At 40.7% G+C, this 24,652-nt stretch overlaps 1 protein-coding gene across 8 annotated transcripts in view; it reads left to right on the top strand.

Moving 5' to 3' along the window:
- EXOC4 (exocyst complex component 4) overlaps positions 1-24,652 on the top strand; it is a 421,296-nt gene that overhangs the window by 8,924 nt on the left and 387,720 nt on the right. For all 8 annotated transcript variants that reach the window (XR_012629099.1, XM_074869675.1, XM_074869674.1 and 5 more), the window contains exons 2-3: positions 13,592-13,781; positions 16,688-16,882. Coding sequence is in view for 7 of the 8 variants with exons in the window: in XM_074869675.1 (XP_074725776.1) it covers positions 13,592-13,781; positions 16,688-16,882 (385 nt within the window). In the remaining variant the exon portion in view is untranslated. The remainder of the gene's footprint in view (positions 1-13,591; positions 13,782-16,687; positions 16,883-24,652) is intronic.

The following is a 24,652-nucleotide window of genomic DNA, read 5'->3' as shown; positions in this document are numbered from 1 at the left end:
AGAAAGGACCAGATTTTATTGTTTCCTCACGCATTTTATTCTGATTAGCTCAGAGGCTTAAATACTAGCGAGGTGCCACCAGTAAACATTTTGAAAATACGTGTTTGATCTTAGGTGTTGCTTGACATTTTCACTACAAGGCCCAGTCCTTGAATTTATCAAGCTCAGGCCCATTGTGTGTTGTTCTGTTTCCCTCTACAGCTTTTTAGGGAGGTAAAGATGCTAACAAATTAGTGCGTTTTATCATACAGCATTTCCTCTTGCAGAGCACTTATATGCATCGTCCATGCGTCTGTGAAGTCAACACTTGATCCTCCCAACAACTTACACTTCAAACTCACTGCTGCAATTCCTGTGATAATTTGCAACTTGACAGTGTCTGAGTAACTGTCTGGTTACGGTTGCTTCTGCTGGACAGCTGAGATGTGGACAGATGCTCTCTCTCATCTCGGTTATTTTGTTCCCTTTCCCTCGCATCCTGACCTCTTATCTTTTATTCACCTGTTGTTGTTTCTTGTCTGTTAGATTTCCTGCCACAAAGAGCTTGCGCTGTCGGTCTGAGCGGCGTCTCGCAGTGGGGCGGCTGTGTGGTTGGCCTTTGGGTGTTAGTGCACTACAAATGTCTAGTAATGATCACAACGGTTTAAACCAAAACGAGAAAGCAGGTACTGTAATTGGTGTGTGGCCACGGTCATCAGCAAGAGGTGCCTTATGAAAAGTAACTAGATTCTAATGGGTTTCTTTTTACTCTGCTTTTTTTTTTTTTTTTTTTCTCCCCTTTTTAATACTGAAGTCTCCTTGGCACATTGCAGCGATTTCCTGCAGAGAGGAGACTGGTCTTTCTAGACATCCACAGTGCTCTGTGATTATTTGTTGCTTCTAGCAACTGCTTTCTTTGTTTAACTCCATAAATCCTTTGTTGGTCAAAAATTGTCTGTGTTGGCTAAGGCCATGCTTTGATTTTTTTTCTTTTCTGTAGCCTCTCACAGAGGCTTGTTGTGTTCTGGTTTGTGTTTTAGGTCCTTGGTATGGTGTAAAATGGAGAATAAATAAATAAGTAAAACCTCCTTCTCTAACTTTCCTTCCTAAAGGGTAATTTTGATAATCTTCACGCTGTGCTATTAATTTTATTGTCCGGAGTGATGCAAGTATATGTGATACTTTGTGAAATGTATTCAGGAGCGTTTTTGTAATATTGATATGCAGTACCTACCCAGCACTCTTTATCTACAGATTTCAAAGACGGACAGTAAGAATTCTTGTTTAACTGGTTTCCAAACTATAAAACATTGAAAACCTCCCCTGATTTCTTTGGAAGGGATGGATCATAGTGTATCCCTTCAACTTTGGATTTTGCCCAAGGCTGCAGTGTGTACTTAAGAAGCTTCTTCTGTTGAACAGATTTCTAGCATTTTTTTTTACTGGAGAAAAAGGTTAGAACATGAATGAGTCCTGTAAGTTGGCCGCAGTTCTAAACATAGCCTTAGCTTCCACCAAGCCAAGCTTTAAGCCAAGCTGTGTTGTGCGCAGTTGATACCACAAGCTGTCTGTATTATTGTAGCTTCAAAGGTGTTTTAAAGCGAGGAACTGGGAGGCTTAACAAGGCATATGATAGCGTAGAGCAACGTAGAAACAGGTGGCAGAAAGTTTACTGTGGATTGCTGTTAAAATTGGAGCTTTGTTTGATCCCCCCAGTGATTCAGCACTCCATTCAATTACGCTTCACTAAAATGTTCCTTTTCCTCATCAGATGAGAAATATTTAAATTTGATCAGCTTGCCTTTTTTTTTGTTGGTGTTTCCCACTGTCTTTAATGAGTGTTTTCATTTGAATAAGCGACGCTGAGTGAAGGCAAGTGAATTGCATGCTTAAAGAAACCTGATCCAGAAGTAACAGAAGATTCTTCCTGGATTTCCAAGCTGCACCTGTGCATCACCTAATACTCTGTTCTGCCTTTAACCACAAATATTTGCGTACGTTTTCTCTGATATTGAGGAAGAGAGGCTCTACAGGGACAGCAGATGCTGAACATCTACAGCAACGGTCAAAAGCAGCAGGGACTTCAACGCCCCTCTCCTGTAAGAATTGTCTAGCGCAGCGGTTCTCAACCTGTGGTCTGTGGACCTCCGGGGGCCACGATGTCATCACAGGGGGTCTGCAAAAGCTTAAAGCAGTGGTGGGGAACATCCTGTGCCTCCTTTTCCCACAGCCCCCTCCCCTCAATGCTCCTCTCATACTCAAGCCTCCCCCCCCACCAACGCCTGCCCTGACATGGTGGTATATTTGGTGCTAGTATGGTTGGTGGGACTCACTTTAACTAGTTGGTTTTTCTCTTAAAGACATTTTCTTAACCCTTTTTAGGGCCACAACAGGGCTGAAGTCTGTTCCTCCAAGTGGTGGCCCTGGAGCCCTAAACAAAAATATATGGTGATTGAACACAGACAAACAAGGGGGGAGGTGAGAAGAATTGTAAAAACTTTTCATCAAATTTTAATGTAAAAATTGGCATCAAATTCAGAATTAGCACATTAAAATACCATAAAATGGGCCAATTGAACAAAAGAGTGTTGATGCTGTTATTTAAAATTCATATGGAATCATTGCAATAAAGATATAATAGGAGTGTGTGCATTAACAGATTAACTTATTTCCACTTCTCTCCCAATTTGAAGACCCTTCATGAGAAAATTGAAATAAATATTTGATGCAGCCTAGTGCTTTAAATCCTGAATTAAGTCTTGGTGGTCTGTAGCCACAAAAAGTATTTAAAGAGGGTCTGTGATGAAGGAAAGGTGGAGAACCCCTGGTAGTGTGTTGCAGGTGCTAACTTGGCATTAATTTTCTAAAACACATACTTGCTTTTTGCACACGGTATCTGTTCTTTCACTTTTGTTTAATAAAAAACTACAGAAGCATAATGCCCACATACTGTTATTACAATGTTCTTCCTGTGAAACAAATTCTCTAGTCAAGAAATTGATAATTAAGACTCCGTTTACTATCCATGGCTTAGCAGTAATCATACTTAACAGGTCTGCCCTTAGGGTAGGTAAAATAGGCAGGCAGTTATCCACCCAACCTAGCTGGAGGCATCAGAAGAAGCAAATTTGAAGAAATGAAACATTTATTGTTCATTAGCGTTAACAATTTTCTCTTAAAATTGACACTCAATCTAATTTTCTTGGCATTTTATTGGACAGGTAGGAAGCTAACTGGTGGGCTGGCAAAAGAAATTACTCATCTGCCCTGGAAAACAGACTAAAACCCTTGATAATACAAGCTGTGTGGGGAAATATGAGACTTCTCAGTGTAAACAGAAATTCTTGTTGAGTCTTGAATCTGGTTCCTGCTGGAGCTGTAATTTTGAGGTTGATGTCTGTAAATGGAGAGTCTTAAAGGTTGTTGTTAACTTCCTTTTGCCACAGTGCGAAATATGGGGGTGATGGGAGCAACTAAATGCAGGATTTGGTGGAGAAAACACTCTAATGTAGGGAGGTGATAGTCCCCTTGTGCTCTGCACTGGTGAGGCCACACTTGGAGTATTGTGTCCAGTTTTGGGCACCTCAATACGAGAGAGATCTTGAGGGGCTGGAGCGAGGGCAGAGGAGGGCAACGAAGCTGGGGAAGGGCCTGGAGAATAAATCCTGTGAGGAGCGATGGAAGGAGCTGGGACTGTTCAGTGTGAGGAGGAGAAGGCTGAGGGGAGACCTCATCACTCTCTACAGCTCCCTGAAAGGACGTTGTAGAGAGGTTGGTGCTGGTCTCTTCTCACAGGTGATTAGTGACAGAACAAGAGGGAACGGCTTTAAACTGCAACAGGGGAGGTTTAAAAAGAGTGGTCAGAGAGTGGAATAGGCTGCCCAGGGAGGTGGTGGAGTCCCCATCCCTGGATGTGTTTAAGGGTCGTTTGGATGAGATGTTGGGGGATATGGTGTAGGGGAGAACCTTGTAGAGTAGGGCTGATGGTTGCACTCGATGATCCCAAGGGTCTTTTCCAACCTGAATGATTCTGTGATTCTAATGAAGGAAATGCAGCGACAAGGTACTTGATGAAGCAGGAGTGGTGTGGATTGCACCCTGAATTCAGGTTCAGAAAACCGAGAGCTTGTGTGTGGTATAAGGGCATTCAGCACACTGCAGAAAAAAACAGGGTTGGACTGTGGGTATTTGGAGCTCAGAAATTCATGGATTTGTGTCTGACTGACCTATTTTTGTTATTGGCCCCTGTAGAATAAAAGAGAGGGGAAAATAGATGAGAGTTGCTTCTCTGATGCATCAGCCCGAGGTACACTAGTAGGACAGCAGCATATGCTAAACCTAAATCTTTACTGTCAAACAGGAAAGTAAATTTGAAAATGCAGATGGAGGAGACTCATTCATTTGTGCATCCCTTGGAGAGAAAGATGAGTGGATTTCTTCAGGAACCCAAATTTTTCCACATTTGCTGTAGGTGTCTCAGCACAAAACAGTCCCCTTGAAGCTTTGTGGTTCTAGCGCCAGCCTGAGCTCGTTGGTGCTGCAGCTGCCTAAAGTACCTGCAGTGATGCCTGTTGCTGGCTTTGCAAGGGCTTTTCCTATTAAGAGTCACAGGATGCCCCAGAAAAAGCATTTCTTAGTCACTGCCCCTGTGGCTATTCTCAGTTTGCACTAAACTTGGGATGTGGGGACTGAGCAAAGAAGTCTGTTGTGCGTTTCATTCGCATCAGAGCTTATTTTGTAGTAGTTTGTTGGTGTGGATAAGCTGCACGTTTGTGGGAACATGGGTGTTACACAGAATAAAGATTAATCTGTGTGTGGCGTGCTTTCTGGGGTGCTGGGAGCTGTGATGTTAAATCCTGTTTTGGGGCTGGAGTGCATTTGAAGCTCAAAAATAGCATGTTACGAAGGGAGGTGAATTGCTTCGTAGTTTTGCAGCTGATCGTCTCTGTACTGCATTTCTGTACTCCTGTAGTTATCTGTTGTGCCACATGATGTGTAGTACAATGGTGTTTGTTTTCTTCTGCTGCTGAATAGCTTAGTAAACATCATGTTCTTTCAGTTCACAACAGCAAAAGAAATTTATTAGCTTGTGAAGAAATTATGGCTTGTTTTCTGTCCTTGTACATCATCTGCCTGTTTTTCTTGCGTTGTTTGAATGTTGCAGACTTCGCTTTTTTCTTTTTTTTTTTTCTTCCTCCCCAAATGAATGTACCACACTGTAGGAGTAAATTTACAGAGGAGATGAGATTCTCTGGTAGTTCTGTAGTCCAGGCACCTGCGGATCTTGGATAGGTCTGTGAAAAACATTGCTTTGTCAAAACACAAATAGCCAACACTAAGTCCATAGTGTGAGAAGAACTTGTTATATAGTGTATGGAATCTGCTGGTGTTAGTTGTTGTTGGAACCAGATTAATTACATTGGTTCTTAGAGAAAAGTGTCTTTTATCCCTACTTAATGTGTTGCATTTTCTAAGTGCACCGTATTTATTTACTATGGTAAAGAGTAGCTATAATCTGTAGCATTTCTGCATTATAAAAATGAGACATTGTGTGACTTTCTCAAAGCTCCTTAGTGTTTTAGTGAGAGAAGCATTTCATTTTGCTGCTCAGGGGAAAATGCTGAGACTCAGCTCTGTGGAGAGAAGAAAGTTTTAACCACACAAGTGGGTTTTCCAACTGCTTCCAGATACCCTGTTGAGCATTTATAGGTAAGCGTCCAGAAATCAGAAATCTTGCCTCCCGGTGTTTTGAATGACTCTTCAGCTTTTGATGGCTACAGTCTGTGGAACTGTTGTAAAGCAACAGGTGAAGGTAGATTTAAACATACTTTTGGGTTCAGGCAGTTTAAGGCTTTAGGCATCCTGCAGAATGACAGTGCTTCAGGACTCCGGTAAAAGTCTTCCCACGTACTCCCTCTGCTAGTTATTTGAGTTGGATGCTGGAAAGCGGAGATGAAAAATGCTTGTGATCTACAGATCAAATTCAATGAAAATGAATAGTCCCAGTGGACTTTTTTTTTTTTTAATTTAATTCCAGTGTAAATTCACTGACCTCAGGGAAAATAGCAAGCCTCGTTTTTTTTCTTGTATGAAAAATGCTGTGCATCCCACGATAAAAACATTTCAGGATTGTGTCTGATCATCTTCTGCTCTATCCTGTCTTCCATATGTGGAAGTGACTCCAAGGAATTAAGCATTCTGCATTTGTGTAATCTGTATTTTTAACTGTGTAAAATCAAAAGTCAATGAGATTTGGCTCAATGAATTTGTTTTACTGTAGCATAAAAATGTCTCTTAACAGACTAACATCCAGTTGGAATTAGTCTAATCCTATTGAGCTCTTGCTAATGAGATAGGCATATGCAGCCATCCAGCTGCCAAGTACAAATTACAGGTATCTTACAGGGGAGGCGGATTCTCATTTAGAAAAATGAAAATGAAAAAACAAGGCAACTGATCAGGGAACCCTACTGGAGATCCCCACTGAGTTCATAACCTGCGTGTACTCGGTATCTAAATTGACGTTCCTTCTGTTTGTCATATGTTTTAAATGCTTTTGTTTTTCAGGGAGTTCTAAAAAGCTAATGTATATTTATCACTGTTTCACAATCCTGTCCTGTTTTGTAATTCCCCCTTCAAAGTTCTTTCTGCAAAGTTCCTTTCCCAAACAATTTTGATCCTTTCTATTTGGCAAACAGTGTGTTGACTTTTCTTCTTCCTTGCCACACATTTTAATAGAACTGAAGCAAGCAAAGATGCCCTTGGCTTACTTTTCTGCAGTGTTAGCAGGAACATATATAATCTCAAGAATATTAAGTATTCCTTGCTTTGCTTTTTTTTTTTTTTTTTTTTTTTCCCCGCAGACCAAGAAAAAGAAATGGCTCCTGTACTGAGCGGCTTAGGTAGGGAATTCAGGTGTACAAGGTAATGTTTCGGATTCAAAGTGACATCACTCCTTTTTATAGTTACAGATGCTGCTAGACTTCAAGGATTTAATGTTCTGTTTTTGAAGGAGGAAAATACATAGTAATAAATTACGGGAGTAGAAAAAGGTGGTGAGTTAGTTCTGGTTTAAGTAGGTTAAGTGAGGACTCATCTGACTGATACAGTGATGTGAGAAGAACATGAGCAGAAGGGTCTTACTGGTGGCCGTGAGCAGGTGTAAGTGCTTGTACTGCTTTTGAATATGTTGCAGAAATTTATATGTTACAGCCACGGTGAACAAAAATGTAAATTATTGTCTGGGAAAAGGTTTAATGTGATTTAAAAAAAAAAAAAAAAAAACAACAGAAGAGGCATTCTCAGTTTCATAGCACACTTGTTTCTGACAGTTTGGCTTGAAACAGCTTCACTTCCCCTTATTTATATATTGCTATTCTCTTGCTATTCTCATCCATTAAAGAATGGGTTTGCTTTTCTCTAAGTGCTCTTTGATGGTTCTTCAGTACATGATTGTGGGATGGATCACACATGCGCTTCTTTTCTGTTCTCCAGCCATTAATCCAGACTCCCATAATGACTGGAAATAACCAAGTCCTAAAATCAAAACCTTATACTTCTGAAACTTGCTGGTCTTTCAGTAAAATAAATGAAAAAGCAGTCTCTGATGTTGCTTTTCTCCATTTGGATCTTGGGTTGTGATTTAAACTTTTATCCTGTCCATAAAGAAATAATCCACAGGTATTTAAGGCAAACTCATGTGAATGGAGGGGGAAAAAAAAACATGTTAGGTTTCAATTCTTTGTTGTTGTGCAGAATTATTTATCCTTTTAGGCGTAGTAAGTGGTCACTTTAATGTTTTAAACTAGAGCAGACTAAAGGGCTCTAAATACAAGTAAATTTTCCAGTCAAAATATGAGTATGTTATTTTTAGTGATGATTGTTTCCACAATATTTTCCCAAAACAGGTAATTAAAGAAAGTGAGAGGTTCCCAGGACAGGTGTTAATTCTGGGAAGATTTCCCAGCTGGTGCATCCGACAGAGCCAGCTGGAAATCCTGGAACATGGCAGTTGACTGAGCCTGAAACTTCCCCTGAGTTCAAGTCTTGCAGGTTAGGATCACAGGCTGGAAAAATATGTAACGGTGTGTTGATAAGATCTCATCCTGAGTGGGGGCATCCCTGGGCTGTACAAAGCAGCGTTTTGTGGAAGTTTGTAATTCTTCTTTTCTCTCCCCTCCTGCTGCTTGACAGCACAGTGGTTTCACCTGGAACCGCAAAATGAATCACGGTTGTCTTGACTTCTTGCAGGTTTGGATGCTGAAATATCCTGGTAAGGTGAAGGGAAGGCCCCACGTTGGCACCTACTCTGTGTGTGTTTGTGTGTACGTGCGCAGGAGTTAGGTAACATCAGCTCCAGCAGCTCCAAAACATTACTCAGCTGTAGGTGGTCTGCATGATGGGAGTCTTCCAGAGGATTAGACCAAAGAAATGCTCTTTTGAGGCAGATTAATGGTTCCTCCAGCCTGGTAGTTTGTCTCCAACAGTGATAATACAAAATGTTAGAGAGGGGATGCAGGCCTGGCCACGTCTTGGTGTCCAGTGCCTCTATATTTCCCCAGTGTCTGCAGTTATTGGGTTAGGGAGGTTGGAGGAGACATCCCAGCTAGTTTCTTTCAGTATTTGTTTTGATCTGTTGTCTGTGTATACATTTAAGTCCTTTTTCTGAATCTGCTGATGTGCTGAGCCTCAAATCCTGCCGCAGGGTTCAGGAGTTCACTCCCTGAAGTGTAAGTGAGCACACTTAATTTTAAACTGATCTCCTGTTAGCTTCAACAAGTGCCACTAGTTCTAGTAGTGCGTGATTTGGTGAAAAACTGTTTTGCGTTTACGTTATTTATCTAATTTCTGACTTCTGCAGACCTCAGTCATATCTCCTTGCAGCGTTTTCTTTCCCAAATGGAAGAGTCTTGGCCTTAGCATCCCTGCAGAGAACAACTGCTTCATCCCCTCCGTTGTTTTTGTTGCCCTTCCAAGGGCAACAGAAGAGAGAGGAGACCAGAACTGTACACATTAAGTATGGGCATAGTAGGGTTTTATACAGCAGCAGAGTGATTCCTTTGTCTTGCTCTCATCTTTTTGGATTCTGGGCTACTGCTGTATATTAAGCTCATTTTTCAGAGAATTGCAAAGTGTAGAAAAAGACTTAATTGGCAACTACGTTCCCAGCACGTGCTGCTGAGGTTCCTGAAGTCAGGTTGGACAGCGTGGAGCTTCAAGACTTCTATATTCCTGTTATCCTTCTTCTTAATATGGGTTGGCAATATTTTCATGCTACTACTGGCTGTGTTGTGGGTTTAAAAGATGAATTCTTTGGAATTTAGACTGTGAGAAGGTGTGTAGTGCTCAGCCAGATGGGCTGTTTTTTCCCCCCTAAAGTGTCTTGATTCTGCTGAAGATGGCAGCAGGTATATGTTATATATCTAAGCAGACAAATAGCAAAATGACAACTAAAATTGATACTTTGTTAGACATTGTCATTATATCATTTCAGCAGGAATAAGCTTGTGGTATCTCACAAAGGCTTCTGATTTCCAGCTATACTAGCTTTGTCCATCTCTTGACATGTTTTGTGGTTTCTAAGATACAGGTCCTGTTGTGAGCTCTCTCTCAGGCTTCATAAACATCTATGTTTTGGCTGTGGAAATGTCAAGTGTTTTTAGCAAAAAGTATTTTTCCTACAGACGACAAGTTAAACTCAATTACAGGGACAAAAACAACTAGGCAGCACAGTTGGAATCAGCTTAAAAAATATGGATGTGACTGGAAGTTGTCAGGAAGCATGAGTTGGGCAGGAACTTGCTGGAGCATTAGAAAAGACTCGTGACATCCTCAGACATTACACTGATGTAGTCTTAGCCTTGGAGAAAGATCTTTAGCTTTTGTAACAAACTACTGGCACTGCAGATGGATTCAAGTCAAAGCTTCAACAGCTTTGGCAAATCAAGAATTTTGAAATTGAATTTTGTTTAATTAAAGCAAAAAAGTTTTCTAGTCCGTGATACAGTCCAACTTGGTTCTGCTTCTACATTGTCTGTAGCAATCCACGATTCTCCTGCAATCTATAACGCAGGTTAGAGAGAATCGATGTTTTCATTAACTACTGAGACAAGCAATACTGTTCAGCTTCAAACTCAGAACAATACGTCAATTCCTAAAAAGGATATACGTTCGTGTCTGGCGTAACCATGCTGAAGAACATTTTTCTAGGAAAAATGAGCAGTTCTTCACAAAGAAAGCGTATTCATCTGCAAGAACTCTTAATGGAGGATGATTTACTGCCAGGCGCGTGCTTTCTAGTCATCTATTATAGCATGAACCCAAACTGCGCTGCGTCTCACAGGTGCTGTGTGTTTAATACTGCTGCATTAACTGTATGCTTTCCTTTGTTTCCTAGCATATCTTCTTACATAACTTTGGCTGAAATGTTTATGTGACCTCTGCTAACAGCACTGAGTGTTTCCACAGTACTTGGTGCATGTAATTGTTTGTTTGAGGAACCAGTGCTGCGTGTTCCCCAGGCCACCGGGACACGGACCTGCCTGCTCAGCCCATTCCACTGAAGTGCAGATATGTACACCAGGAGTCTGTAGTAGCTAAGAGCTGTGTGTAGCTCGCGCTCTAGTGTCAAGATGTAGTCTGCAGCGTGAGGGTGCTGTGAGCACGATGTTGGAGGTCTGTGGTGGAGCAGAGGCTCTAACCCAGATTTCTTAATTCCAGGCTTATTCTCTAACCACTGTACTGCTGGTTTTATTTTTCAGGGTTTTTTTGCATGATATTGAAGTGCTTTGCACAGAGTACAAATGAAGAGAAATATCTTTTTGTTTTGTGAAAACATGATTTAAGACAGAACTAAGAATGTTTGGGAGTAGAATATGAATGTAATAACATTAGAAAGCATTCCTGTTTCTGTAGCGACCATGAAGCATGAAACTTGAAATGCTACAAATAAATTTTATGTATTGGTAGAAGCTATGCTGCCAGTGGAGTGAGGAGGGGGGTTCTCATCTTGGCGTGTTCTTTGTGCAAGGGGAGAGGTGCACCCGCATCCCCTGTAAAACATGCAGCTCTTGGTATTTGGGAGTGGGGAGGAGGGTGTGAGGCACCCACGCCGATAGTCTGAGGCATAACAAAAGAAAGAGGATCTCTTCTCCTCATTTCCATGTGGTATCTGTTACCCTTCTGCCACTGCCATCTGAAAGTGAAAGGAGTGTTAAAACTGTGTAAAGTAAAATACATCACTTGGGTACATTGTCTTCTTTTAGAGTTTTGTAGGATATATTTTGGCTGTAATTCTTCTGTCCTTGGTAGCTGAGTAGGACAAGTGCGCGTGTGCTCCTGTCCTCCTCTCGTGCCGTATTCCATATGGTAGTGCAGATTTGCTTGCTCACTTGAGTTTTCTTAGCTGCTCTTTCTGGGATCGTGATCCCCTGTGAAATGGCGCTTTTTTTTTTTTTCCTTCTCCCTTTTAAAGATGGAGCCCTTGAGTAGGTGGTACAGCCTGTTGTTTTTCTTTGAAGGGAGGAAAGAGTAGTGAACTGGAAATTTTGGGTATGTCTCGACTTTCTGAGGGAGAGGGAGTGTTTCTTGTATGTTTGAGTCAAGTTCTTTGTGTATGTTTATCTGAGAAGAGCTTTTGCACTTGAGTTCGTACTACTTTCCTAAGGGTATTGAAGAATTGAGAAAAATCTATCAAATACTAACCCTTCTTGTGTCGTGCTTGTTGTCACTGAAGATACTCTTAAATAAACCATAAGGAAGTAGGTTTCTCTCCTTTGTTATTTTTCAGTGATGTGCAAGCAGTTCTCACCTTCTAACTTTTACTGTAGAGGACAAGTGACTGTTACTGCAAGAAAAACATATTTTCTTTCTTACTTGACAGCAGGAGATATACAGCGGGAGATAGGGGTTGTAGTTTGACTGGACCTCATTGATTTAACAAATCCAAAGTGAAAGCTGTTACGGTAGCAGAGAGCGGCAGCAGCGTTCAGCAGTGGGTTTTTTGTCTCCTTCCAACTATTGGACCTTTTCCATACAAATAGCTTAAGAAATCAAGAAGAAAATCAAGAAACTCTCTCTTACTCCTGATGTATCTTTTCACAGTCTTTAGGGTTGGAAACAGTACTCCTTCTAGTTTTTTACTATTTTTAAACTCTTTCAGTGTACCACACATACCATCTTAAGATGGTGTCTCAGTTCAGAGGCCTAAACTTCTGTGATTTAGATAAAATAATGGTCTCCACATGTTCAAGCTCTACTGGTTGGATTTTTAAAGGCATCTCACTTTCAGCAAGTAGATGCTCCAGATTTCTTTATAAGTTGTGATTGTTTCATGATGTTCAAGCATATGATCCAAACCAGTCTGTATGCAGTAATTTTTTTTTTTAAATATCTGGTTTTTTGCATATTTTCTTATCAGAATTTCTTTAAAGTGGTTCAGAAATTGTCTGAAGTAGCACAATAGAATTCATCCCTGCTTGTTCTTAAGGTTGTGATATACCACTGTTTAGGTCATAACTACTATAACTGATCCTAAATGAGTTTTCTCTTTTTCACCATGAAATGCAGTTTTCAATGTCTATATTGCTGATTTAAAACAGGAACCTGTAGGGACCATAGCTACCCTTCCAAGGATAAAAGACGAGGAAAATTCAGGATGCCTTTTTTGCACAAACCAACTTTTGGAGTGCTACCTACTGTAGGAGAGCAGGATATGTCTTTTTGGTTATTGTTGTCTCCTGGGTCTTTCTGGTAGTGCCATGGAGTCATTCCAGGTGTGGGCTCCTGGATCCGGTAGCAGGATGGATCTCGAGAGCAGGTGGTGAGCAGGGTGAAGGGAGAGAAAGAAGATTGCATTGATTCTTGAGTAGAAATTTGGAGAGACACCAAGAAGCTTTTGTCTTCTGTGCCAGTTCCATTAAATTTTCAACGGTTTTGTTGGAATCTCAAACTTCATTGATTTAAAAGAAAAATAAATTTAAAATCTTTCCAGATGATGTTACTCAGAAGTTAAAATAAATTGGGGTGTGTGTGGAAATAAGAGCCTGTGACACTTCTTTGCTGTACTGGCATACATTTGAGAACAGATTGACTATAGGAAGGGATGGGGAGGCTTTTGATAGATTTCTCTGTGTACTTGTGATATCCCTAGTGTACTTTTGGCAGGTAAGTAGTAGTAACTGCAACACTTCTAACAAATAGTTGCACTGGTCCCTGAGTCCAAAGCAGAATTTCTTCTTTATTGTTCTTTGTAAGTAATAAATCAGGATATATGTCATAGGTTATACTGTGCCCATATTAATGACACTCTGGAAATATGATAAGTAACAGATAACTTTCCCTTTTCATAAATCCAGTTATGTAGTAAAGAAGCTCTGAAGCATCTGAAAATTGGGGAAGTAATAAAGCACAATATTTATGGTTTTTTGTTTTCTTGAAGTACATTGTTCTCTGCTGAACACTAGACAGACATGTTTACCAGAAATAAGCTTCACTCAGTGAAGTGTACAGACTAATAGGAGTGACTGGTTTGTGGTAGGCAGTGCATTTTTTAGGCTTCCTGTCCTTATAGATAATTTTAAAATACCTATTTTCATACATTTTTTGTCTTTAGGACTTTATCTACCAGTGATGATGTTGAGGACCGAGAGACTGAGAAAGGCCGCCTGGAAGAAGCTTATGAGAAGTGTGACCGGGATTTGGATGAGCTCATTGTCCAGCACTACACCGAGCTCACCACCGCGATCCGCACGTACCAGAGCATCACAGAGCGCATCACCAACTCGCGCAACAAGATCAAACAGGTGAAGTCTGCCTTTGCGGCTCTTCCTGTGTTTGCATCCGCTCGAAAGCGTGTACCCTGAGTACAAATCCGTGCAGCTTCTCTTTTTCCTGTGTACTGGCCTTTTATTGATAGGATCTCTCTGTTGTTTGAGAACGCAAGTAATTAAAAAGCAGAACGAGAGGTGGATATGAAGCGCAAAGCTTTGCGGTGCCCTCTGTTCATTTATTGTCTGGGCATGTTGCTATCAGGTTTTTGAAGTCTAAGGGCTGTGAAGCTAACACCTTTCCATCTAATCTGTTCATGTTTTGATATGTTGGCCTCCAACGACCTCCTAAATAGTCTGGGTGATTCATCATCTTGCTTTTTCCTCAAAGAATATGAATTTTGATGCTATTTCCAAACTCAGTTCTGTTGTGTGAATGTACATGAACTTTGTGCCCCCATATCTTTCTGTATTTTGAGTGCTCACACTTCAGTAGCATGCCAGTAAATAACTCTGGCACTCTTTGTTGTGGACTTGTTCCATCTGCTCTCTCCCTGCAGCAGTAGATTAGTTCTTTGGTCTGCTGTCCTATCTTTTACTTCCTGTGTAGTTTGCCATACCTAAACTTTGCAAACTAGGCACCAGATTTATTCATTTTTTTTTTTTTTTCCTGGCTCTGTGGAGGTCTCATCTTAAAACCTTTCACAGGAGTGCTTTAGGAGCAGTAGGCTTTTACCCTTCTGGGGCTACATACTGACCCTTCTGGCTTTTAAAATTCATTTTGTATTTTCAAAGAAAATGAGGCCATTCTGATGCTTTCCAAGGGTAAGAGTTCATTCTAGGATTTATGTACAAAGCTCAATACTTTGAAAGCAGAGATCAATTGTGCAAAATTTGAAATCAGCTGTAGCCAGTGGCCTATTTTCACGCAGTATACAAAGCTTTGCAGAGGTCAAAACAAACGTATAGGGGTGTGACCTTTTGTGGTCCCGCCTAGAAGAATGACTGTAAGGGTGAAGGACCTTTTGATATTTAAGTTTTCTTATTAGTTTTGGTCAATATGTATTGAAGTAGCTTTGACCTAATCTCATGGGAAGCCCCAGGTCTGGCTTGTCGTCAATCTGTATTACACTATCAGACTTTCTTTTGATGTTCCCCTCTTGTGGAAGGTGGATGAAAGCACAGGAGTTTCCTTGCATTAGGAATCCTGAAAGTGATAGATAGATACACAGAGGGATCTGGACTACTTTTTGTAGTCAATTCTTGTATGAATTCCTGCTGGGAAAGGCTCGGTTTTGAATCTAGTTTTAGAGGTGTTACTACTGTAAAACTGAACTATGAAGTAGAAACAATTGGGTCTACCAAAAGGAGGTTTGTTCTTAAAGATTTGCTGTTCACACCATCCCCTGCTCCCAAATGTAGATACAGCTGATCTTCTTTCTTGCAAGGACTGGAGTAGGAATGTCTTGTGAGACTCCTCCTGGCCCCATGATTGTTTTACTGACCTAATTTGGTTCTATGTAACAGCAGTCCACTGCTGATGGTGTGCTAGGTCAGTGAAACTTTTAAAGTTAAGGTATTGAACAGGGATTAAAACTGAAATGAACTCTGGATGCATTTTAGTTTGCTTTTGCAGCAAGTTGTGACACTCTTATATTAGGTTTTCTGTTGACTGAGGATTTTTCTGTTGTTCTTTTCAGCAGGACATTTCAGGGTGCAGTGTTTCTGTATTGAAATCAGTCTCTTCTGACTCTGGATGGAGGCTGGTTTATGTAGCTGTTGTTATTTACCAGTTGTCTGTATTTTGGTCCATCTGTGTCTTTTGCATGTATTTTTTTAAACTGCCTTTAGATGAACAAGGTAGGAGAATGTGCAGCTGAAGTGGGATTTCTGGAGTGCTTTGAAGGCTCATTATTTAAAAATAAATTGAAGGGCCTACTTCTGAGAGTCTCTCTTCATGTGTAATTCAGTGAGAGTTCAGCCTGAAAAAAGGTTGGACCCTAAGTATTCATAACTTATCACAAAAACAAGAGTAGTGTGAAAGCAATGTGTGAAGCTGTGTTGCTAATTGCTTCCACATTTTAATATGTATTATTGACTTGCATTATGCAAGAAAAGCTAGGTTATACTGACCTTACCAGAGGATATTGGGAGAACCTGAAAGTGGGGAATGCGGGCTGTGCGTTTGAGCAGAAAGACTAGAGAAAAACTCTTGATGTTGCCCGAAGGGGGTAGAATAGCAGAGACTTTGCCATTTAGAGGATGGCACGAGGCTCGAAAACAAACTGAATGGCAAACACCAAGGTGTTTCTCTGGGTGATGTCATGGCCTTGATAAATAATGAAGATGCTGAATTGAACTGTATCTTAACTGCTCTTAGTTCCAGTCAAACCATAGCTCATACAAAAAAATTGGTATTGCTCAACGTATTGGGAAAATGGTTGTACTCTTAGTCATGTTTCAAGAAATGGACACCAAATTTGAAGAAAGAAGGAGACGTGCCAAAAGATTTAATAGGCAGATGGAAAATGTTTACAGCGGAAAAATTAGTAGTGCTTATTTGCTTTCACTGAAAATTGGATTCTTGCTGTATGCCAAAATACTGAATTGATTTTTGGAAAACGTGCAAGTAAGTCTTTGGTCATGGTTAATAGGATCCTGGGTTTGTTTGTGTTATAATACTTCAGTTAAATTTTCACTAGTGGTACAAAATTTGTACTAAAAACCATCCCACTGTGAAGGCAGTTCTGGTTTGTATGTACTGTATGTTTTCCTTTCAGCCAAAGGAATAACCAGAAACTTTAAGAAACTTGGATTAGGTTATAATCTACTGTGCTATTTTTGGAATTCCTAATAAAGTAATTGTGGGAAAGGGCTGCTCTATGTTAGAAGCACCAGTTAGAGGGACAGATTTAATTAATCTTTTGACGTGTTGCTTGTAGGTGAAGGAGAATCTGCTATCATGCAAGATGCTGCTGCATTGCAAGCGGGATGAGTTGCGCAAGCTGTGGATTGAAGGGATTGAGCACAAACACGTCCTGAATTTGCTGGATGAGATCGAGAACATCAAGCAGGTGCCTCAGAAGCTGGAGCAGTGCATGGCCAGCAAGCACTACCTCAACGCTACAGACATGCTGGTAAGACGTGGTACCTCTTGTCTGACCAGCCGCAGACAGATCTGCTGTCCGTGCTAATATTTGCTTTTTTTCATGCTGAGTTTCTTCTTTTGTCATTTGCTGCTTTCTTGTACTGGAATTTCCGTTTGGTTTTGTTTTGATCCTTCCTGACTTGACTTAAGGTTACAGTCTCCCATCCTGTTGGGTTTAGCTCTTGTCTGTCAGAGCTGTCCTTACCTGTTTACATGTCCTGATCCTGATGATTTCTGTAACCATTTAGTTCCTTATCCCTTTGATCTGCACACAGGATATCCTTCTGCTTTTGCAATCTGGTGCTTTATTTTAAAATTAATTTCCCAGACACCTGCCTGTATCATCTTCTTTCTTTATATCTTATCAATTATTTCAAAATCCTTTTTGTTATGGAAGAACTATCCTCTTTCTCTCCTATTTCATATCCCAGAATGCACTCGCAACTTTGGCCATTATTCAGAGGGAAGACTGTCTTTCACCATTTAGGTGTGTTTGCCTCTCACTGTCTTCCTCTAGGTCTTTTACCAGGACTCTTGATTCTTTCTACTTATTTCCAGCTCTTTTTTTCGTCTTTTTTCTCCCTCTCTTCATGTGTTTTTCCCTCTTCCTATTTTATAAGCATACCTTTCAATTCCAGTCTTGTGGTGGAGGTAAAAGTTTCCAGGACTTCTCTAATAATAATCTTTCTCTTGTTTCTAAGGTTAACAAGCACACTTCCTCACCAGGCCCCAGTACTTTCTTTCCCGGAACTGTCTTCTACCAGTAATTAAAAACTTTACAAGGGAGGTGATCTTTCCCCTCTTCTCAATCCTGACACGTGGGGTGCTGAGTCCAGTTCTGGGCTCTTCAGTACAAGAGACAGATGGAGTTACTGGATCGAGTCCAGTGAAGGGTCACAAAGATGCTTAAGGGACAGGAGCATCTCACGTGTAAGGAGAGGCTGAGAGAGCTGGAACTGCTTCACTTGGAGAAGAGAAACCTCAGGGAAATCTTATCGATGGTTATAAATGTCTGATGGGAGGGTGACTTTTCTCAGTGGTGCCCAGTGACAGGAGGAGAGGCAATGGACACAGATTGAAACAAAGGAAATCACATCTGAACGTAAGAAACCACTTTTTTTACTGTGAGGATGGTTGAACACTGGGACAGGTTGCCCAGAGAGGTTGTGGAGTGTCCAACTGGGGAAAATTTTCAAAACCAGACTGGATGTGGTCCTGGGTAACTGGCTCTAGGGGACCATGCCTGAGCAGGGGGGTGGATTAGTTGTTCTCTAGAGATCCCATCCAACCTTAAGCAGTCTGTGATTCCAAAGTGAAGGCAAAAGAAGTATGTCTGTTTATATTCCTCTTTGTGTTTGCCAGAGAATGCCTTTAAGGAAATATTTTCATTGCTTTCCTTAGTGTTTTGGGTTTTTTTTAACTTTACTATCCTTTGTATTTCTTTTAGCTGTGTCTCCTCTTCTTTTTAATAAGTCATTATTCAACAGGATAAAGAGCTGGAAATCTTAGTGTTGTCACCTCATATTCCTAGAGCCCAGACTTGAACTTTAAGTTCCCTCTTTCTGTTTTGTCTCATTTTACCTTAACTATGACTGTCTAAAACTTACCTTGTGCCCTCTGAAACATTTTCAGCAGTTCAATGTCAGTCTCCTCATCCCTTTCTCTGATGGCATGTGTAACCCGATCTGCATTTTTGTCGTTGTTGTCTCATCCTCTTATCTGATTTCACTCTGCTGTCACTTTCCTGTTTTTTTTGGTTGCTCATGTCCTGTTTTCATGCCACACCTGGTGCAATCATCTTTTTATAATATGGTCACATTTTTCCCTTTTTCCTTTTTAAAACAATCTTCCAGGAGCCCTCTCAATCTTACTCTCCTTAGAGTCTCACTGCCCTTCTAAAATGAACTATTGTCTTATCTTTCCCACCGTATTGTAAGCCGCCTGGGATGGGTAATGTATCCATTTCTGTTGTGTAATGTAGAGTGGAATTTTTATAATACTTCGTAAAATGTGGTGTAAAATCTATTAGAATTCCTGAAAACAGATCAGCAATGCAATGACTTGAGGCAGTATATATATGAGAAGAGTGCAGTCGGGTTTTGCCAAAGCTTTTGTTTGGTTTCTGATATAGGAAATCATAGTGTGTTGTTCGTCTGATATTTTCAGTTATAAGAGATAAAGAAGTAAATGTAAATTAAGGCCCTTCAGCGTAGGGGGGAAACCACAGTACTCAACATCAGTATCAATTGAAATATTGGTGCTTTCTTTTACTGATAGACTTGCCAGTTCTCTTGGTTTGGTGACTTTGTTTTTTTTTTTTTTGTTTTATTTTTTTAAATTCAAAAAGTTCTTTTCAGAAGGAAAATCCAGAAAAGTAATTAATTTCCTATCTGGAATATGAGATAGGAAGTGGAAGAAGAAAAATGACAATACTTACGATTTATCATATAATATGCTTTAGAAATGGTTTGCAAAGTGTATATATTTGTGATATTTTATTGGTTTGCAATATATTGTGTGTGCAGTTTTTTTATATATACAGTTATATACATACACACATATGTGTGTGTAGGTAAGGCTGCCCGAGAGCCAATATTAGGTCTTGGTGAAGTATGGACTTCTGCAGTATACCATGCTGGTTTTTGTTGTTTGTTTTCAGAACAGAGTATCTTTTCTAAGAAGGCAAATGATACAGATATAAAAAGCAGCTGTTAGGTTTTGTTTTTTTTTCCTAATATATCAAGGAATGCAGAGAAACTTCAAGTGAAAACTGAACTCGCTATTTCAGCTGTTCATTGACACTTCCAATTCTCATTTGAGGGCAAGTGTACCTGTAGTAAAGAAATAGTAACCTACCTGCATTTGGAGCTTTTTCATAGACAAAAGTCGCTGTGGGCTCATTGGCTTTTGCCATCTTCTGTTAACACTGCCTCTGCAAGACTGTGATGTTGTAATCACTCACTGGCTGCAGGATAATTCCATTCTCTTTTTATATGATATGAATATTATGTAAAATAATTACTGAACTGTCAGGGATGCAGCGTGTACATAGATCTCTCTGTCCTTTTGTTTCATTCCTCAAGGTAAACAGATGCTCATGGCTTATAAAAAGCCCAAAGTGATCTCACAAGGAGCTTGTATCCCTCACATGGAAATTGGAGCACTGATTAATGTTGTTGCCTGTAGCCTTGTGATATGTACAGTCGAAATTAGACCTTTGCAGTCGTCGTGTTAGGTTGATGCAAGCACTCTAATGGCATAATTTCTGGCTGCTGCATCACATTTCTGCAGTCTGTTCTTTGTATTCCGCTCACATTAATTGAAGTAATTTTGCCACTGAAGCGTGTTTCAAACCTCTGCATTTAAATTGAAATTTTAATTCCCTTATTGTTTGGAAAAGACGGCTGAAGATGACTTGTTACAGGTTTCATTATCACTCAGAACTCTCCAGCTGCTGGTTCTAATGTGCAATGACTGAGTAATGCTGGGAAGAATTGTTAATAAAAGAATGGCAGCTTTTCCCAGTAGTTTGAACACAATGCAAAGGTATTTTGTGACAGCTTACATTTGTATGAAGTTAAAAATTTTAAGTGGCAGCTTTTTTGTTTCTGATTCTGTATCCACCTAGAGTAGCACAGATGAGCTTCAAATATCATGTATTCACGTTCTGTGTTCTCCAGCGTCTTGATAATACGCACTCTGGTGAGGAGAGCTGGGAGGATCAGGTTTGCTGTTCTGTAATTGCACCTTACACGGGTTCTGTTCAAAGAACCGAGTTCCAACCTCCTTTGAATCGTGAAGCTTTGGAGAATTAGGAGGGTCCAGAACAGCTAGAACTCCTGTTTGAGATCAAATACACTTCAGTTATTTTCAATTTCTGTATATGCTTTTTTTAAAGTATGAGTTTGTACGTTTTTCTGTAAAGGATCTGTTTTTTTCACTCACTTCTTTGCTAAAAGTAATGTTCACTTCCATGTGGCAATTGAGTACAGATGTGCGCACACGTGTGTATTTTTTGTTTAATATAAAAAGGAGGCTCGGGGGAGACCTTACCGCTCTCTGTAACTGCCTGAAAGGAGGTTGTAGTGAGGTGGGTGTTGGTCTCTTTTCCCAAGCAACAAGCAATAGGACGAGAGGAAATGGCCTTAAGTTGCACCAGGGGAGGTTTAGATTGCATATTAGGAAAAATTTCATCCCCGAGAGGGTTGTCAAGCATTGGAACAGGTTGGCCAGGGAAGTCGTGGAGTCGCCATCCCTGGAGGTATTTAAAGACCTGTAGATGTGGCACTTGGGGACATGGATTAGTTCTGGACTTGGCAGTGTGAGGTTTATAGTTGGACTCAATGATCTTAAAGGTCTTTTCCAACTGGAATAACTCTGTGATTCTGTAATCAGGTGCTGAGAGGGGAATTCTGACCCAGAAGGAGCTTCCTAAGAAAAGGCAGCTGGCAATCTCCAAAAAGGAGAGCAGTGGAGCTGGTGGCAGAGGCAAGTTGGCGTTGGGGGTACAGGTAGCACCTTGCCCTGGAAGCCTGAGCTTGGCTGCTGAAAGGCAGGAATCCACATTCTTCTGGAAGAGATGTTTTAGATGTGCTATACAACACTATAGCCAAGCCAGAACTTGAAACAGAGGACACACAGCAGGATGGGCAGTGGTGGGCAAGGACAGAAGGTTTCTTGCTTAGAGGAAGCAGTTCTGTGTCTGGTCTCCCCCAGCACTGGACTGTGTGTTGAAGGACAGTACGCCCCACCTAGCAGTTACTTAATTAACTCAAGTATCGTAGAGGTCTGTGGTGTTGATCTAATTGTTCTGGCTCTGCTGTTGACCCATGAGGTACCCATAGGGAGAAATTAATATTTCCCGTTTGTTTAAATAATCTAAGAGATGAAATGCTAAAAACAGTTGAAGGAAGAAATGTTGTTGAATCAAGTAATTAAAGGTCATATCGTAATACGATTAAATGAAAATTGCTTAGGCTACTTTCTTTGCATTTCCTGGCTTTTATGTGTCTAGCTTTGCAATTTTAATGAACTAATACTAGTTTGTCAAAGTATATAGAGTTTTTTAAAAAATATGTTAATTCTAATAGACCATGAAACTCTGTTTGACCCCAGCTGGCAACTAAGCCTCACCCAGCTGCTTGCTAACTCCCCCCAGCAGCCGAATGGGGCAGAGAATCGGAAGGGTAAAGGTGAGAAAACTTGTTTAATAGGTAAAGCAAAAGCCACATGTGCAAGGAAAGCAAAACAAGGGATTCATTCCCCACTTCCCATGGGCAGGCGGGTGCTCAGCCACCTCCAGGACATCAGGGCTCCATCACGCGTAACGGCAACTTGGGAAGACAAACGCCATCACTCTGAACGTCCCCCCCTTTCCTTCTTTTTCCCCCAGTTCTACAGGCTGAGCATGACGCCGTATGGGCTGGGACATCCCTTGGGTCAGTTGGGGTCAGCTGTCCCGGCTGTGCCCCCTCCCAATTCCTTGTGCCCCCCCAGCCACTCGCTGGTGGGGTGGGGTGAGGGCCAGAAAAGGCCTTGGCACTGTGTAAGAGCTGCTCAGTGATAACTAAAACATTCCTGAATTATCCACACTGTTTCCAGCACAAATCCAAAACATGGCCTCACACCAGCTACTATGAAGAAAATTAACTCTTCCCCCAGCCAAAACCAGCACGACTTATGCTGAACTTGATTTATTAGTGCAGGAGTACAGTTTCTTTGGGGTGGGATTGTGTCAGGTTACAAAACACCATGGAACTGCAGAAATATATCCATAGAACAGGAGTGAGTGCTATTTCCAGTTGATTTTTTTTTTTTTTGGAGAATAACAAGAAGGAAGAATGAAGGTGGAAAGAAGGATGTATGGAGCCCTCTCACTAGTCTTCCCTTAAGTTAAACTTCACAGTGCCTTGTGTTACAGAGCTAGGCACTGATGTGTATGTCTGTTTTACTCATGAGCACATCCTTCTCCTTTAGCCTGCATGTCTTTGTCCCAAGAAATACAAAGCTGAAGTGACAGTAATTTGTTTCTCAAGAACTAGGCCAGGGAATGCTCCAACACCTACTTTTCTTTCTTTTTCAACGTTAAGAACTTCTATTTCAGTTTCCTTATGTCAGGGAAAGAATAATATACGTCTCCTGCTCTGCTTTCTGAAGTGAATAATAGCATCGGGCTTTTCTCAGAGCTGACCGCTTCCTCACTGCAAATTTGCATTGTTGCCAGTTTGTTTGGTTTCTAGAGTGGAGCTGGTGGCTGTTATTGTTGTTGCATTCAATTAAATGTTCTTGGCGCAGCATCCAGCTGTACAGGAGAGGAGATTGAAAATGGCCTAATTTACCTGCAAACCAGTCGTGCTGATGCAGCATAGTTGAAGCGTACTGAGTTCACCACTGGTGTCCTTATGATGCATTAAAAGTATTTTTGCTCAGCTCCATAGTCTGTAAGATCTGTATTGGGTTAATTTTTTGAAGAGTGTTACTTTGTTGTGAAATCTAACCTTTATATCAGGAACATACCAGTCTAAACTAGAGATGCTGACCAGCTCCATTGTCTGCGTGCCAAAGCATTTGACAAAAAAGTGTTGGGTTTTTTTTTTTTTTTTAAATGCAGGGCTTTACAACACAGCTGGGCTACTTAGTGGGTGAGAACATGGGCAGAAGTCGAAGACATTTTAATAAATGGAAATGCTGTGCAAAAGTGATCATAAAGCTACCGAGGCAGTTGGAAGGGAAAGGTGGCATAGGAAAAGGAATTAGAGGAGAGGCTAATCATGGGTAAGGTTGTGGAGAACAGTGTATGAGAACAAGGAACCTCACTTGCTGCGGGAAGTGGGAGTCAAACAAGGAGCTTAAAATATTGAAATGTTTACTCAGGAGCAAGGAGAGGATACTGCTCTGTGTGTGTGTACTCATGAGCATATTTGGCCTCTTCTTGCTCATCCCATAATTAATGTGTCCTACTCAGTAACAGAATCCCCTGCCTTTCCGTGCGCTTCATGTTAATCCTCTACGAAAGCTTTTGGAGTGATTAACGTCTTCCCAGAAAACATTGGGTGTTTGTAGCCCTGGGCACAGTTGAGGGTTTTAATTTTTTTACTTGAATGTAGCTGCTACCTGTGGCTTTCCTCAGTACAGTACGAGGAGAGTCTTTCAATTAAAAGTACCATGTAGTGAGCAGACTCCTTAGACTATAAGTAGTCTGGAATAATGAAATAAAAAAAAAATTGCAACACAGTTCTCGGTATGCATTTTATTTACTGTCTGCCTTTCGGCTGGAACAATGAAAATCAATAAAAACAGTCTTTCATTTTGTTTCTGCATTTCTTATTGCAGAGCTGGGATTCAGGTACTGCTGTGGAACAGTTTTATATTTTGGAATTAATGCCATAAGTGGAAATAAGAGACTTTTGTTGGTTTGGGATTCTATAGAAATGCTTTTATTACAAAATTTAAATTTTGGCCCTGCTTGAAATTCTCTTTCTTCTGAATTACAAAACCAGTAATGTTTTCCTAGTACTTCTTGCCTTCAGGCCTTTCCCCAGCTAACACTGTGCCACTAAGGTCATTGGTGACCTTATTGATTACGAAGAAGTCTTTTAGAAAACAGAATTGAGAAGCTGTCATCTCAAGGGTTGTATCTCATTTCAGATTACCTCCTGAGGTGTGTAAGTTTTATGCTTAAAGGAACTGTTTTGTATTAGTTTTTAATGATTGGCAAACCTTGTGATTTCTCTTAGCTGTGTGGTTGAGGTACGGATGA

This window comes from Strix uralensis, chromosome 5 (assembly GCF_047716275.1).
Source record: "Strix uralensis isolate ZFMK-TIS-50842 chromosome 5, bStrUra1, whole genome shotgun sequence".
Lineage (NCBI taxonomy): Eukaryota > Metazoa > Chordata > Aves > Strigiformes > Strigidae > Strix > Strix uralensis.
Note: the sequence above shows the minus strand (reverse complement) of the source record. Positions and strands in the feature narration are given on the sequence as shown.